Here is a 16,589-nt window from a genome sequence, read left to right as displayed (position 1 = left end):
TGTGGTAGTGCTTGAGTGTGTGGTAGTGCTTGAGTGTGTGGTAGTGCATGAGTGTGTGGTAGTGCTTGAGTGTGTGGTAGTGCTTGAGTGTGGTAGTGCTTGAGTGTGTGGTAGTGCTTGAGTGTGTGGTAGTGCTTGAGTGTGTGGTAGTGCTTGAGTGTGTGTGTGGTAGTGCTTGAGTGTGTGTGTGGTAGTGCTTGAGTGTGTGTGTGGTAGTGCTTGAGTGTGTGGGAGTGCTTGCGTGTGTGTGTGGTAGTGCTTGAGTGTGTGGTAGTGCATGAGTGTGTGTGTGGTAGTGCTTGAGTGTATGGTAGTGCATGAGTGTGTGTGTGGTAGTGCTTGAGTGTGTGGTAGTGCTTGGGTGTGTGTGGTAGTGCTTGAGTGTGTGTGTGGTAGTGCTTGAGTGTGTGGTAGTGCTTCAGTGTGTGTGTGGTAGTGCTTGAGTGTGTGTGTGGTAGTGCTTGAGTGTGTGGTAGTGCATGAGTGTGTGTGTGGTAGTGCTTGAGTGTGTGGTAGTGCATGAGTGTGTGTGTGGTAGTGCTTGAGTGTATGGTAGTGCATGAGTGTGTGTGTGGTAGTGCTTGAGTGTGTGGTAGTGCTTGGGTGTGTGTGGTAGTGCTTGAGTGTGTGTGTGGTAGTGCTTGAGTGTGTGGTAGTGCTTGAGTGTGTGTGTGGTAGTGCTTGAGTGTGTGTGTGGTAGTGCTTGAGTGTGTGTGTGGTAGTGCTTGAGTGTGTGGTAGTGCATGAGTGTGTGTGTGGTAGTGCTTGAGTGTGTGGTAGTGCATGAGTGTGTGTGTGGTAGTGCTTGAGTGTATGGTAGTGCATGAGTGTGTGTGTGGTAGTGCTTGAGTGTGTGGTAGTGCTTGGGTGTGTGTGGTAGTGCTTGAGTGTGTGTGTGGTAGTGCTTGAGTGTGTGGTAGTGCTTGAGTGTGTGGTAGTGCTTGAGTGTGTGTGTGGTAGTGCTTGAGTGTGTGGTAGTGCTTGAGTGTGTGTGTGGTAGTGCTTGAGTGTGTGGTAGTGCTTGAGTGTGTGTGTGGTAGTGCTTGAGTGTGTGGTAGTGCTTGGGTGTGTGTGGTAGTGCTTGAGTGTGTGTGGTAGTGCTTGAGTGTGTGTGGTAGTGCTTGAGTGTGTGGTAGTGCTTGAGTGTGTGTGTGGTAGTGCTTGAGTGTGTGTGTGGTAGTGATTGAGTGTGTGTGTGGGAGTGCTTGAGTGTGTGTGGGGTAGTGCTTGAGTGTGTGTGGTAGTGCTTGAGTGTGTGTGTGGTAGTGCTTGAGTGTGTGGTAGTGCTTGAGTGTGTGTGTGGTAGTGCTTGAGTGTGTGGTAGTGCTTGGGTGTGTGTGGTAGTGCTTGAGTGTGTGTGGTAGTGCTTGAGTGTGTGTGGTAGTGCTTGAGTGTGTGGTAGTGCTTGAGTGTGTGGTAGTGCTTGAGTGTGTGTGTGGTAGTGCTTGAGTGTGTGTGGTAGTGCTTGAGTGTGTGGTAGTGCTTGAGTGTGTGGTAGTGCTTGAGTGTGTGTGTGGTAGTGCTTGAGTGTGTGTGTGGTAGTGCTTGAGTGTGTGTGGTAGTGCTTGAGTGTGTGTGGTAGTGCTTGGGTGTGTGGTAGTGCTTGAGTGTGTGGTAGTGCTTGAGTGTGTGTGTGGTAGTGCTTGAGTGTGTGTAGTAGTGCTTGAGTGTGTGTGGTAGTGCTTGAGTGTGTGTGGTAGTGCTTGAGTGTGTGTGTGGTAGTGCTTGAGTGTGTGTGGTAGTGCTTGAGTGTGTGTGGTAGTGCTTGAGTGTGTGTGTGGTAGTGCTTGAGTGTGTGTGTGGTAGTGCTTGAGTGTGTGTGTGGTAGTGCTTGGGTGTGTGTGGTAGTGCTTGGGTGTGTGTGGTAGTGCTTGAGTGTGTGTGTGGTAGTGCTTGAGTGTGTGTGGTAGTGCTTGAGTGTGTGTGGTAGTGCTTGAGTGTGTGTGGTAGTGCTTGAGTGTGTGCGTGGTAGTGCTTGAGTGTGTGTGTGGTAGTGCTTGAGTATGTGTGTGGTAGTGCTTGAGTGTGTGTGGTAGTGCTTGAGTGTGTGTTTTAGTGCTTGAGTGTGTGGTAGTGCTTGAGTATATGGGGTGGTGCTTCAGTGTATGTGTACTTACATGTGGTTGCAGGGGTTGATTCATAGTTCCTATGCATGTGTGGGGGGGGGCGGTTGTAGTGCATGTGTGTGTATTAGTGCTTGTGTGTGTATGTGTGTGTGTGTTAATAAGTAAGACATATGCAGCAGTTGGGTATCTTTATTGTTGAAAAGTTTCGCCAACACGGTAGGCTTCTTCAGTCAAATACGGAAGAGAATAAATTGGAGGCAGCAATAGTGGCGAGGTAAAGCTGATGTAACTAGTGCTTCCTGCAACATCTTCAACATCTTGCACGCTTCATCCTTGGTACTATAAAAGACTCCATTCTCATGTTCCAGACTGTGGAGCTGAACTCTTCACCAGACTGAGGGACTCACCACCTCAAATTTATTTCTCCAAGGTTGATGAATTATTTACGTCATCTTCACTTCACCACAACTACTGCACCAGTTTATTTTCCTCCATATCTGACTGAAGAAGGCTATTGTATAGGCAGAACGTTTCGACAAAAAAAGATTACTATTGCATATGTCTTACTCATCAACAGTAGTAGTAGAATAAGTGTAGTAGTAGTAGTAGTACCATTTTGTTATTATATATCCTTGGAAAGACGTATTTAGTTTTTTTTTTTTTAGCTATTTCAAGGGGTGACTGCGTCAAAAATTTCAAACTTCGCCGCACTAGAAATCCATCAGTTTGAAAAGTGGCTGTCAGGTTAACTTGGTGTGAAAAAGAGATATTATATCTGAGAGAAAAGCCAGCGGTCATCATATCAGGAGCCAGCACAGGTCTTATCACACCCGGAAGTGCTGATGAATGTTAATGGTTGAGTCACCTCACATGAGTTAGTAATTTTATATATACGTATATATATATATATATATATATATATATATATATATATATATATATATATATATATATATATATATATATATATATATATATATATATATATATATATATATATATATAAACTATCACTCCGCAGGGCTATACATCCCTTAGAGGTAAGGGCTCTTGATTCAAGGAATTGGACCTATCCTCCCATTTCTTGGCTTGAACCCGGTTTCTTCAACCCCCCTCCCCTTCCCTAGAGGCTGTATGACTTACGGGTTACGTCCCTTTCCCTTCAAAAAATCTTGAAGATATGATACAAATGCTGCCACCGCACCATAATCCTCCACACATAATATGAACTAGGGGGAAGGGGGTGCTATTGTGTCCGTTCACTAATTCATCAATACTTGATGAAGCTGACTGTGACAGCAACACTGGGGACGAGTGTTGCTGTCAGACACACCAACATCTTGGGATCTTGATACAAGGAAGTCTGCGATTGCCTAACCTATAGGCATGCCTTCCACCTATGGATTTCTCTAAGCTGACACCTACTACGACTGCTTCACCTCACCAGTCTGCAGTATAAAAGTACCTTCGCGTATATGCTGTAGAGGTACACAGTAGTATCTAATGGTTATAATTATAACTATAATTTTTAAAGGGGTGGACCGGTAAGCCAGTGGAAGGCCTCGGTCAGGTGACCAAAAGCTCTAGCTATGAGTCATCATATGACTAAGACTTGTATCAAGAAACATTTGTCCTGTTTCTTGACAAATCTTACCTAACCTAACCATATGTTGTTTTCTTATCATTATTGATGGATTGAGTACATCGACTCCAGGCTGAGGGACTGAGTACCTCAGTCTCCTTTTGATATTCACTATTCTTTGTACATTATTGGACTGATGAAGCTACTCTGTGAGAAACCGTTTCCACAATAAAGATGGCCAAGTGTTGCACATATATCTAATATATCAACTTATCGTTTCTCAGAACCACTTATCTACATTCAGGTGGAGGTTTCTTGCCTGGACATTGGCAGGCAGGACTTGATATAACATTAACTGTAAGTTACCCACTAAACTCAACAACAAGATTATAGTATGTATACACTACCTTTATGACCCTTGTGGGTTTGTATTATGCATATACTGCCTGTATGACCCTTGTGGGTTTATATTATGTATATACTGCCTGTATGACCCTTGTGGATTTATATTACATATATACTGCCTGTACGGTGAAAATCTCTGTTCCACAAAGCATAGTACGCTCCCATCCTGTTCCTCATCCTCATATCTGACATAGACAGGAATGTAAGCCACAGCACCGTGTCTTCCTTTGCAGATAACACAGTGTCCTCCATTGAAGACACCGCAAGACTCCAGGCAGACATCAACCAAATCTTTAAATGACCGTAGAAAACAATGTGAAGTTCAACGACAAGAAATTTCAATTACTCCGATATGGAAAATGTAAGGAAATTAAAAACTATATCGGAATACAAAGCAAATTCCAACCACAATAGAGCAAAAAACTAATGTAAAAGACCTGGGAGTGATCATGTCAGAGGATCTTGCCTTCAAAGACCAAAACATGGTATCAGTTGCATCTGCTAGAAAAATAATAGGATGGATAATGTGAACCTTCAAAACTAGGGATGCCAAGCCCATGATGACACTCTTCAGTTCACTTGTTCTATCTAGGCTGGAATATTGATGCATACTAACAGCACCTTTCAAGACAGGTGAAATTGCTGACCTAGAATGTACAGAGAACCTTCACGGCACACATAACCGCGGTACACCTCGGTTACTGGGAACGCTTGAAGTTCCTCAACCTGTACTCCCTAGAACGCAGGCAGGAGAGATACATGATTACATACACTTGGAAAATCCTAGAGGAATTAATACCAAACTTTCACATGAAAATCGCTCCCTATGAAAGCAAAAGACTTGGCAGACGATGCAACATCCCCCCAATGAAAAGCAGGGGTGTCACTAGCACTATAAGAGACAACACAATAAGTGTCAGAGGCCCAAGACCGTTCAACTGCCTCCCAGCATAGAAAAGGGGGATTACCAATAGACCCCTGGCTGTTTTCAAGAAGGCGCTGGACAGGCACCTAAAGCCAGTACCTGACCAGCCGAGCTGTGGTTTGTATGTCAGGTTGCATGTGACCGACAGTAACAGCCTGGTTAATCAGGACCTGATCAACCATGAGGCCTGGTCACAGACTGGGCTGCCCCCACAGCCCGATCTGTGTGGGTTTATATTATGTATATACTGCCTGTATGACCCTTATGGATTTATGTATATACTGCCTCTTTGACCCTTGTGGGTTTAGCACTTAGCTTTGATTGTACAAAATAGTAATGTATATACTGCATTTTTGTTTTTTTGTGGTACTGTATGGGTATTTTATACCATTTCTCTCCAGTGATGGGTTTAGTGCTTAATGTAATTATACTATTATTAGTTATTATTCTCTCCAATGATAAAAGGCTCTTGAGCCTTTGTACATGGAGTGATTGATGATGAAAGTGTTTCTTCTCTTTCGAGTCGCCTTGCCTCGGTGGGAGAAGGCCAATGTGTTAAAAAAAAATTAACAGCACCTGTCTCCCACGGAAGTAGAGCGACCTGACAAAGAAGAAACACTGTCACCATCACTCTATCATTGTCTTGCCAGAGGAGTGCCAACATTACAGCTCAGAGGCCCCTCCAAACTGCAGTGTTCCCAGCCTTTCTTTCAGAGTGCAAGCACTGTACTTCACACCTCCAGGACTCAAGTCCGGTTAACCCTTTTCCCTGAATCCCTTCATAAATGTTACCTTGGTCACACTCCAACAGCATGTCAGATCATAAAAACCATTTGCTCCACTCCTATTTAACATGCTCACACTTGCTTGTTGGATGTCCAAGCTCCTCGCATACAAAAATCCTCCTTTACCCCCTACATCCAATTTTTCATAGGACAACCCCTACCCTGCCTTCCCTCCTCTACAGATTTATTCACCCTCCAAGTCATCCCATTTTGTTGCAAACTTTCTAAATGTCCAAACCACCTCAACAACCTCTCCTCAGTCCTCCAGATAATACCATCAGTCATCCCATGCCTCTTTCTGATCTCCAAATTATGAATTCTCTAAATAATATTCACACCACACATAGCCATATGACCAATAATAAATAAGTTATTCATATCACTAATAACTAATATTCATATCACTAAATTTGATGAACATAACTTGATCAATGAGTCTTAAAATACATCACTTAAATCCTGATACATTCATATATACTGCACTGTAAATGGTCTTAAACTTAAAAATAATGAGTGTTTACTACATTTTATTAATATTGAGGTGTCATAGATGTATTTTTTACTTCTAGGGAATACTTTATAGCCCATGTGGGTTTGGCACATTTTTGTGAGTATAATTATAATTATTTCTAATATATTAGGACTTTTATTAAAAAATATGTATTGGACAGTTATCATATTTACCTTAATAAGCAGTGAATTTCACTTCTGTCTGTGTTTTTACTTTTAAAAAATATTTCTACTGAGGACAAGAATAAGAATTTTTCCTTTTGTAGTGCCAAGTGTTGCAGCTCATTTGCATATTGCACTTGTTAAGGCACATATGTTGTAATGTGGTCCTGTGTCCTCAGTATTGTACTTATGTATATACTACATGCATATTTTGACATAATGTAACAAATATTGTACTATTTTAAAACTGTGTTCATAGAGTATTGTTATATTTACTTTGAATGTGTCATGGAGTATTTTAACACATTTTATGTAAATGTGTTGTTAAGTATGTATGGTGTATCTTCTGTGAATGTATGTAGCATTATTATATTTGCTATGAGTGTACACAAACATCAACATTTCAGCTGCCAACGTGACCATGCTGGAAGACAGTGAATGTCCAGAAGGGAAGTTTAAGTGCGACAATAGCATCTGTGTGTCTCCCAGTGATCTGTGTAACAGCCAGGATGACTGTGGGGATGACTCTGATGAACGTCTTTGTCGTAAGTCAACAGTGTATATTGTACTAAATGTAATGTTTGTTTTTTTGCTTCCTCTCTGCTATAAATTTTTCTAATTATAATTTTTTACTTCCTCTTTATTGTAATAATACACAATTAAAATTTATTACTCCATAACCTATGTCTAGTTTTAATAGTCTATGAACATTAGGATTAGTCTCCCCGAAATGCTCATTCATACTAGTGGCTTTCTTTATGCTGAAGAATACATACTTCATTACGTGTAAACTACAGTTTGTATGCTACACAAATAACAGTTTTGATTTTGAGTTAACCCTCAGTATACTCCATTTATGTAACTCATGGTGGATAATTTTAGTAGGGATCATTAACTTGTAGCCTATGAGTTTTATGTTAGCCTATTCACACATAGTATGTACCACTGTTACATTTTATTTTTAACACATTGGCCATTTCTCACGAAGGGAGAGTGGCCTGAAAAAGAAGAAACACTTTCATGTTGTAGTATCAGCACACTTCCCAGAAGTGCTGATACTACAACATATCTTATTGTACATATACATACTCTGCGAACTGTTTTGTGCAGGTTCAAACCTGTAACAAGCAATATTACTTACAATTTACTAATAATTCAAGTAGAGCTTTTAACTGTTTATAGTGCACATAAGTCAAAACTTATAAGATGCAGTATAACTTGATTTATACACCTGCCATCCAACTTACGACCTGCTCGACTTACGACCACTCGACTTACGACCGTGGTTTTTTTTTTTTTTGCCAAATTTCTGGGAAATAAACGACTATTTGTGTTGTACACAGTGTTTATCCTAAACCTTACAGTATAAAATACAGTACTAACAACATAAAAAGTAAAGTAAAACATGAAATACCGAAATAAAACAATAAAATAAAGTCATTACAAAAATGTTTTGTTGATATTCATTAGTAAAGTTCGACTTATGACCATTTCGACTTACGACCAGTTTCTCGGAACCGAACTCGGTCGTAAGTTGGATGGTAGGTGTATTATGATGCAATATAGGAAATCCTTCTATTTAATTTTGGTATTCAGTACTTTACATTTACACTTCAACTTAATTAATAAAAAAGTTTGATACTACTAAAAATGGCAAACTTACATAAGGCAGTATATAGTAGATTAGTAGTCAGCAACTATCTAGGGAAAATACTATTGTCCTTCAGTGGTGGCTTGCCCATAGGATCGGCAGAGCTGCAGTCCCCCCAGATGCACACTGCCAGACGTATGACTTCGTCAACCTTACACTAAAATAATTTGCAACTGACAAATATATTACAGGAAAAATCTGTTGTATGTTGTGTTTTCAATGTATTTATAAGCAAATTTTTTATTTTTTATCGAAATGAGATAAAAATGATTAAAAATAGAAGTTTGATGTGGTACGATAGTACAGGTATTACTGGCATTATGAGCCAGTAATACCTGCACTCCGGCAGGATTTCTCTTTTTTTTCTCTTGATAAATGTTTTGCACTCTTGTAGGATTGCTGTTCTTGGCTTGTCTGATAAATGCTTTGCATTCTGGGAGGGTTGCTGTTATTTTCTACTCTGTAAAATGTTTTGCACTCTACCAGGGGTGCTATTATTTTCTTGTTTCATGGGAAGGTAAATCTTGTAAATTTTTACTTGCTTTCAGTAATCTTCACTTCCAGATAACAGATATTAACAGATAGGTTTTCCTTAAGAATGACAAACTATCAGTTAAAATTGTCTGACCTGACAAGACCCTTAGCTTACCTGGAGTATATCTGGAAGGGGTTTCAGGGATCAACCCCCTTCCCCCCCATGGCCAGGTCTGTGACCAGGCCTTGTGGTGGATCAGGGCCTGATCAACCAGGCTGTTTTTGCTGGTCACGTGTAAACCATGTACGAGCCACAGCCCAGCTGGTCAGGTACTGACTTTAGGTGCCAATGTTCTTTTATCATTGCTTTCAGACATCAACGAATGTGAGAAGAGTAATCCACCTGTCTGTGCTCAGAAGTGCATTGATAAACCAATTGGTTATGCTTGCCAGTGTAATGAAGGCTTCGCCATCAATCCAAATGACACTAAGTTGTGTGTGGATATTGATGAATGTGCAGACTACCCCTGCTCACATTTTTGTCACAACACTGTTGGTTCCTATAAGTGTATGTGTGCATCTGGTTACATTTCTGAGCAGGATGGTCATAAATGCAGAGCAAATTCCAGTGAGTATTACCATGATGTATTTATTAATATTCACTTTCTTAAATACTTTTATATGATACAATACTTATAAGATACAATACTTATGTGACACAATAGTTATATGATACAATACTTATGTGATACATTAGTTATATAATACAATACTTATGTGATACATTAGTTATATGATGCAATACTTATGTGATACAGTAGTTATATGATACAATAGTTATGTGACACATTAATGTGATATATTAGTTATGTGATACATTAGTTATATGATACAGTAGTTATTTGATATACAGTAGGGCCCCGTTTATACGGCAGGTTAGGTTCTAGGCTACCACTTTAAAGCGGAACGCCTTTTTTTTTTTCCACTTATAAATACCAGACAACAAGTTTACACTAACTTATATTAAGTTAGTAATAGAACCAGGCATTAAAAAACACAATAAAAAGTAAAATACACACACAGTACACCTATTACTTACCTTAAAATATTTGTATTCTTAATGTAGGGTGAGAGGTGAGTCGTATTTATTTGTAGTAAATCAGGTGTGGGAAGTATGGTAGCCAGCCAGGGCTTCAGTAAGATTCATCATAGTTGGATGAATCTTATTGAACTAGCTGGCCCAGTGGCTAACGCAACGGTCTGGAGTTTTGAGACTCTCTGACCACGGGTTCAAACCCCACCCGTGGTATGGTTTGTTTGCAATTGTGTCATTATGATTTCGTGAGCCAGGCACACGTAATGTAAACAAACAGACGCATCTGCTTTTGGTTGATACATGTTCATTCCCATGTCTGTGAATCTTATACCATAATACAAACACTTTACATTGTGTACAAGTTGTCTCCACGTTGAGACAGTAGAAAAATAAAGAGAAACACTCCCATTCTCATGTAATACCATTTTTAGAAGAAATGATGCTTTGAGTGAAGGTATACAAAAGTAATAATTTTCTAGTTACCCCCAATAATATTATAGTGCACACATTTTTTCTGACATTGAACTAAAGAAAATGTTATTCTTGTTGTCCCTCCTACAAGTTGCCTGGCTACCACATCTCATATTTATGTTAATTTATTCTACTGTGAGGTGTATTTATCATGTTTATATGTTACATAGCATGTTTATTATATAATTTTGAAAAAATATCATTGGTGGATTAATGGAAATGTCTATATTAACATAATATGTGACATTTAATGCACCCAAGAGATTATTATTAGTAATATGGCGTCCAGAGTAGAGAGACTTAGTGATTTTAATGTGTACCTGCACGTCAGCACAGTGTTTAAGTATATTAAGGTACAGGTACACATAAGTATAATTACCTGCCTCGGTGGGAGACGGCCGACTTGTTGAAAAAAAAAAAAAAAACATATAAAATATCCAATAACTTTAAAACACTTGAAATTTTGGAAAGTTTCCAGACATAATAGAGAGATGTGCTCACAAAGAATGTAAACAAACCAGGTGGGGCTCACCGTATAAGGAAGACGGATTGCCATATAGCAAGTTTTGGTCTTAATTTGAAATCACTGTACACATGTATTAGCAGAATGCTGTAAGGCGAAACGCTGTGAAGCAGGGCCCTCCTGTATTAGTTAATAAACTTTTTTATTATTAAATCAATTTTGTAACAATGTTTGACTAACTTAGGCATATCAAATAATTACTGTTTCTTTTATTTTTACAGCATTTAAACCCAAGCTAATATTTACCAATCGTTATCACATTAAAGAAATAAATATTGATGGAACAAACAGCAGGCTACTAGTTGCAAATCTAACTAATGCCGTAGGACTCGATTATGATTTTGTCGAGAACTGTATATACTGGTCGGATGTGACCCACATCTCATCATCGGTGAGGAAAATGTGCAATAACAGCCAGCCTATGGTAAGAATAATAATACTTGCACTTAGTATACACAGTATTCTCATATTAATTAGATTGGAGCATGTCTATCTGCATGAAGATAGTGATAGATGGATGATGGAATTTAATGTAAATATAGGCCATACAATGGAAATGGGAGAAAGTGAAAGCAAATCACATGCAGAATATAGACTGTGATAAAATATGAAACTATCTGACAGATTGAGGAAATGAAATTGGCTTTTATTTTGCAAAAATCTTTGTAAAGTATAACAATTAAAATGATTGTAAAACCTTACAAGATTTAAAACTAGTGATGCTTGAATTGTGACTTGTTGTTGATTACAATGAGACTGGTAAAAATGGAAAGAGACTCATTAAGAATACAGTATATGGACTGCAAGTAGACGAGTTTAAATTTGTTCATACATACCGTACACATAAATGCCTAAAATGACCTGAATGCTACCATTAATACAAGGCATACAAGTACTGTATACTATTATTTCTGTATTGTGATAATTTAACTGATGTTTATTCATTGAAGGTGTTGCATTCAGCTGTGCAGAGTCCTGACGGTATTGCGCTTGACTGGGTTGGACGGAATTTATACTGGTGTGATAAGGGCAAAGATACAATTGAGGTATCCAAGTTAGATGGTCAGTTCAGGAAGGTCCTCATCAACAAAGGGTTACAAGATCCAAGAGCTATTGCCCTTGACCCTTTTCATGGGTTAGTATGAGTGTTGTAGTTCCACAGTATATATGTTTGATGAGTTCCCAGAGTTTTTCTACTCGTGGAGCCTGGCCATGGGCCTGGCTCAACTGGTGCTAGCCTAGTCAACCAGGCTGTTACTGCTGGTGTTCCACTTACCCACATATCCATCACAGCCTGGTTGATCTGACACCTGGTGAAGATACTTGCCCAGTTTCCTCTTGAAGACTTCTACACTTGGCCCAATATAGTTGATTATAAAATGTATTGTAACTTGCAAGAACTATTTCTTGTAGTTTTCTAACCTGTTATATGTAATCTTCTGTTAGTTATTACCTACTCATTGTTAAAGGAATGAGCTGTGTTTGTTGTGTAACATGTTTAACTTATATATGTGTTAATCAGAACATCCTAAACACTGTCATTGTAAACCAAAACCCTCATGGAAACAGAAATGAAGTATAGTAGATTATGAGGGTTGTATATAGTACATAATAAATAGATAGATGTATAAACTAAAGATAGTAGGTTGATAGACAGCAACCACCCAGGGAGGTACTACTGTCCTGCCAAGTGAGTGTAAAACAGAAACCTGTAATTGTTTTACATAATGGTAGGATTGCTGGTGTCTTTTTTCTGTCTCATAAACATGCAAGGTTTCAGGTACGTCTTGCTACTTCTACTTACATTTAGGTCACACTACACATACATGTACAAGCATATATATACACACCCCTCTGGGTTTTCTTCTATTTTCTTTTTGGTTCTTGTTCTTGTTTATTTCCTCTTATCTCCATGGGGAAGTGGAACAGAGTTCTTCCTCTGTAAGCCTTGCGTGTTGTAAGAGGCGACTAAAATGCCAGGAGCAAGGGCCTAGTAACCTCTTCTGTATAAATTACTAAATTTAAAAAGAGAAACTTTCGTTTTTCTTTTTGGGCCACCCTGCCTTGGTGGGATACGGCCGGTTTGTTGAAAAAAAAAATTCTAACTGAACAGTTAATCCCCAAAATGCTTCGTATAACATACTGTATAATTTTATTTCATTTTCCACAGCTATATGTATTGGACAGATTGGGGGAACAGTCCTCATATTGGAAAAGCCGGGATGGATGGTTCAGACCAGCGAATAATTGTTAATTCGTCTCTTGGATGGCCCAATGCTCTCACTATCTCCTATGTGACAGAAGAGCTTTTCTGGGCTGATGCTCACCAGGACTATATAGCTCTCTCTGATCTTGATGGAAATAAAATTAGAATCATCAGAGATAGAGGTAAATACTCTGATTCTTTATTACAAATTATTTAGTTTCAACTCATAAGTGTCTGGGTAATGTGTCTTAGCACTTTAATATATACATTATGACTCATTTATTGCTAGAGATAAGATCATGCTGGTTGATGTGGGATGTGTAGGTATGTCTGTCATCCTCAACTGGACCCTGTACTTTCAGTCATCTCTCTTGATTGTCACTCTCAACTGGACCCTATGCTTTCAGTCATCTCTCTTGACTGTCACTCTCAGCTGGACCTCATACTTCGTCATCTCTTGTGTCTTTCATTCTCAGCTGGACCTTATACTTCCAGTCGTCTCTCTTGAATGAGAAATAAATACAGTGGATCATTTTTTCAAGATTTATTTTCTTTTTCTTTTCCAGACACAGCACCCAAGCACGTACAACACATCTTTGCCATCACTGTGTTTGAAGATTATCTCTACTGGACGGACTGGGAATTAAAGAGTGTTTTGCGTGCTGAGAAACATTCTGGCAAGGACATTAAAAATATTTATAATGCTGTTCACAGACCAATGGATATCCATGTTTACCATCCTTACAGACAACAGCCATGTATGTTATATTTATGCTAAAACATTTTCAAAATGTTCAATTTTATCCTAAAACAGTTTTTATATTTATAAGAAGGTTCTTAACTTAGTGTTGATGCATTCATGAAAATCTTTTATAATCTAATTGTCTTGACACTGGAACCTGTTTTCCCATAGACACACAGGCTTTAATTGGAGATAGGTTGTAAACCACAGTATTCCATATTTAGTTTTCATTTAATTTTATTACTAAGAATAATTACCCAATATTTTACATTCAGTACTGTTCTTTTTTACTTACAAATAGTACTAAATGTTGTTTAAAACGTTTATGCAATATAACATGTAAAACAGTGGAGAGAAAATCCAAAATTTGGTCATACTTCACATGATTTTTTTTTTTTTTTACTAGGTGCAAGACACTTTAAGTTGAAAACTATCCATGCAGTTATATTTAGAATATGCTCATTGGATTTCCCATGCCTAAATCTGTTTTCTTTCTAACCTTTCTTTCTCTTGAATGTCAGTATGAACCAGTTTGGAGTGATATTTAACCCATAAACAGTCCAAACGTATATATACGTTCACTACCGTACTGCCCCAACTTTTTTGAGAAAAAAAATTGTTGTTTTTTAATAGGAAAAAAGAGCATATGGTACCCAGGCATCCTCAATTATTTTAATATGGTGCACAGTGAGTGCTCACACCCATTCTCACATGTCTAGGCGACTCAGGCTTATCGTGGCAATGTTAAATGTAGGACACACAAAACGTATATATATACGTTTGGGGCACTAGCGGTAAAAACGTATATATACGTTTGGACCGTTTACGGGTTAAAGGTATTTTATTAAAAAAAAAACAGCAAACATGAGGTGTATGTGTTGTGGTATTGGTTATTAACAGGTGCAGTCCTAATGACTGTATATACATGTACTTCCATGTATCAGAAGAGTGAGTCCATGATTGTAAATCATTAATTGATTCCCAAGTTCCAGTGTCATACAAGCAGAACATCATAAGTTGGGGACCTACTGCATTATAATAAATAAGCTAGGGATTATAATGGTGTCAGTGGACAGAAATTACAGTACTTGTGTGATAATTTGCATACAACAGTTGTGATTTACTATCAGGTGTATAGAACATTGTAAGTGTTGATTTTGGTTTTTAATTCTGTTTTTTTTTTTTTTTTGTACCGGTAGTGAAAAACAACCCTTGTGAAAATGGGGGAGGATGTGATGCTATGTGCCTCCTGGCCCCTGGCGGAGGCAAGACCTGCACCTGTCCTGACCTCTTCATACTGCACTCTGACGGTGTGTCATGTGAGAGTAACTGCCTCAGCTCCATGTTTAGATGCAACTCCACCTATAAGTGTATTCCATTTTGGTGGAAATGTGATACCCAGGTAAGAGTGAACTTATTTATTATTGTCTTCAGACTAAAAATATTTATGGTTGTGCCTTATTAATTTTTATTTTTCTACTTCTTCTTTGTTTTTATATACAGTGGTCCCTCAATTTTCGTCCTTAATCCATTCCTGGAAGTGGGACTATTATCGAAATAGACGATTTTCGAATCAATTTTCCCCATAAGAAATAATGTAAATCCAATTAATTCATTCCAGACACCCAGAAGTATCAACAACATTTTTTTTTTTTTTTTTTTTGCCTAAAAGATAGATTTACATGTACAAAAGAATGAACATTCAACATGACAGTTACCTTTATTGAAGGCTGTTGTTGATGAATGGAAGACAGGGAGGAGGAGAGAGGGAAGAGAGGTTATTGTTTGTAAGGGAAATCCCCCTCCATAAGGACTCTAGGTCACTTCAGGGGTCACTTCCCTAGCATAAATATAGATTTACATGCACAAAAAAATGCCAAATAAATGTAAAGCACTAATAGAATGTATAAATGAACATTGGTAATAGAGGTAGTTGATGAGTGGAACGGTCTGCCTAGTAGGGTGATCCAAGCTAAAACATTGGGTAGTTTCAAATTTAGGTTGGATAAATACATGAGTGAGAGGGGTTGGATTTGAGTCGGACTTGCACCTGAACTTATTGCTTGGGTAGCATTTGTTCTGTTAGTGGGTTGGATTTGTGAAGGACCTGCCTAGTATGGGCCAACAGGCTTATTGCAGTGTTCCTCCTTTCTTATGTTCTAAAAGCTATGGTTTGGGTAGTTTCAAATTTAGGTTGGATAAATACATGAGTGAGAGGGATTGGATTTGAGTCGGACTTGCACCTGAGCTTATTGCTTGGGTAGCATTTGTTCTGTTAGTGGGTTGGATTTGTGAAGGACCTGCCTAGTATGGGCCAACAGGCCTGTTGCAGTGTTCCTACTTTCTTAAGTTCTTATGTTCTTATTTAACATCTCACTTACCAGTAGGGTGATTGAGGCTAGGACCTTGGGTAGCTTTAAGAAGAGATTGGACAAATATATGAGTGGGAGGAGCTGAGTTTGATTTGTGTCATTGAGTACGGGAGTAAATTCTTGGGTAGCTTTGGGTAGAGGTTATTTTGATAAGGACCTGCCTTGTATGGGTCATTAGACCTGCAGTGTTCTTCCATTGTCATGTTCTTAGTGGGATTGTAATAAAGTTGGTAGAATTACCGACAATATGTAAAGTAAAAGGACACAAGTGCAACTAATGTGACATTTATTGTGGCAACGTTTCGCTCTCCAGGAGCTTTATCAAGCCATTACAAACAATACATGGACACAGAGGGTATATAAAGGCTCAGAGTGAGGTGAATACTAGTGAGGTACCATTTCGATGTTCACTAGTGGTAGTAGTAGTAGTAGTAGTGGTAGTGACATGAGTACTCATGTACGAATTAATTGCTCTACCATATTGTATTACTTTTGTCACTACCACTACTACTACTACTACTACTACCACTAGTGAACATCGAAATGGTACCTCACTAGTATTCACCTCACTCTGAGCCTTTATATACCCTCTGTGTCCATGTATTGTTTGTAATGGCTT

The 16,589-nt window shown here is 38.6% G+C and overlaps 1 protein-coding gene across 1 annotated transcript in view; it reads left to right on the top strand.

Annotated features, from left to right (window-relative positions):
* Positions 1-16,589, top strand: part of LRP1 (LDL receptor protein 1) — a 340,609-nt gene that overhangs the window by 225,614 nt on the left and 98,406 nt on the right. Inside the window, exons 45-51 of the mRNA XM_070103701.1 lie at positions 6,843-6,980; positions 8,934-9,188; positions 10,872-11,074; positions 11,601-11,785; positions 12,821-13,038; positions 13,423-13,614; positions 14,798-15,048. Of these exons, the coding sequence (XP_069959802.1) occupies positions 6,843-6,980; positions 8,934-9,188; positions 10,872-11,074; positions 11,601-11,785; positions 12,821-13,038; positions 13,423-13,614; positions 14,798-15,048 (1,442 nt within the window). The remainder of the gene's footprint in view (positions 1-6,842; positions 6,981-8,933; positions 9,189-10,871; positions 11,075-11,600; positions 11,786-12,820; positions 13,039-13,422; positions 13,615-14,797; positions 15,049-16,589) is intronic.

Source organism: Cherax quadricarinatus, chromosome 86 (genome assembly GCF_038502225.1).
Source record: "Cherax quadricarinatus isolate ZL_2023a chromosome 86, ASM3850222v1, whole genome shotgun sequence".
Lineage (NCBI taxonomy): Eukaryota > Metazoa > Arthropoda > Malacostraca > Decapoda > Parastacidae > Cherax > Cherax quadricarinatus.
This window is presented reverse-complemented; position numbering and strand designations above follow the sequence as displayed.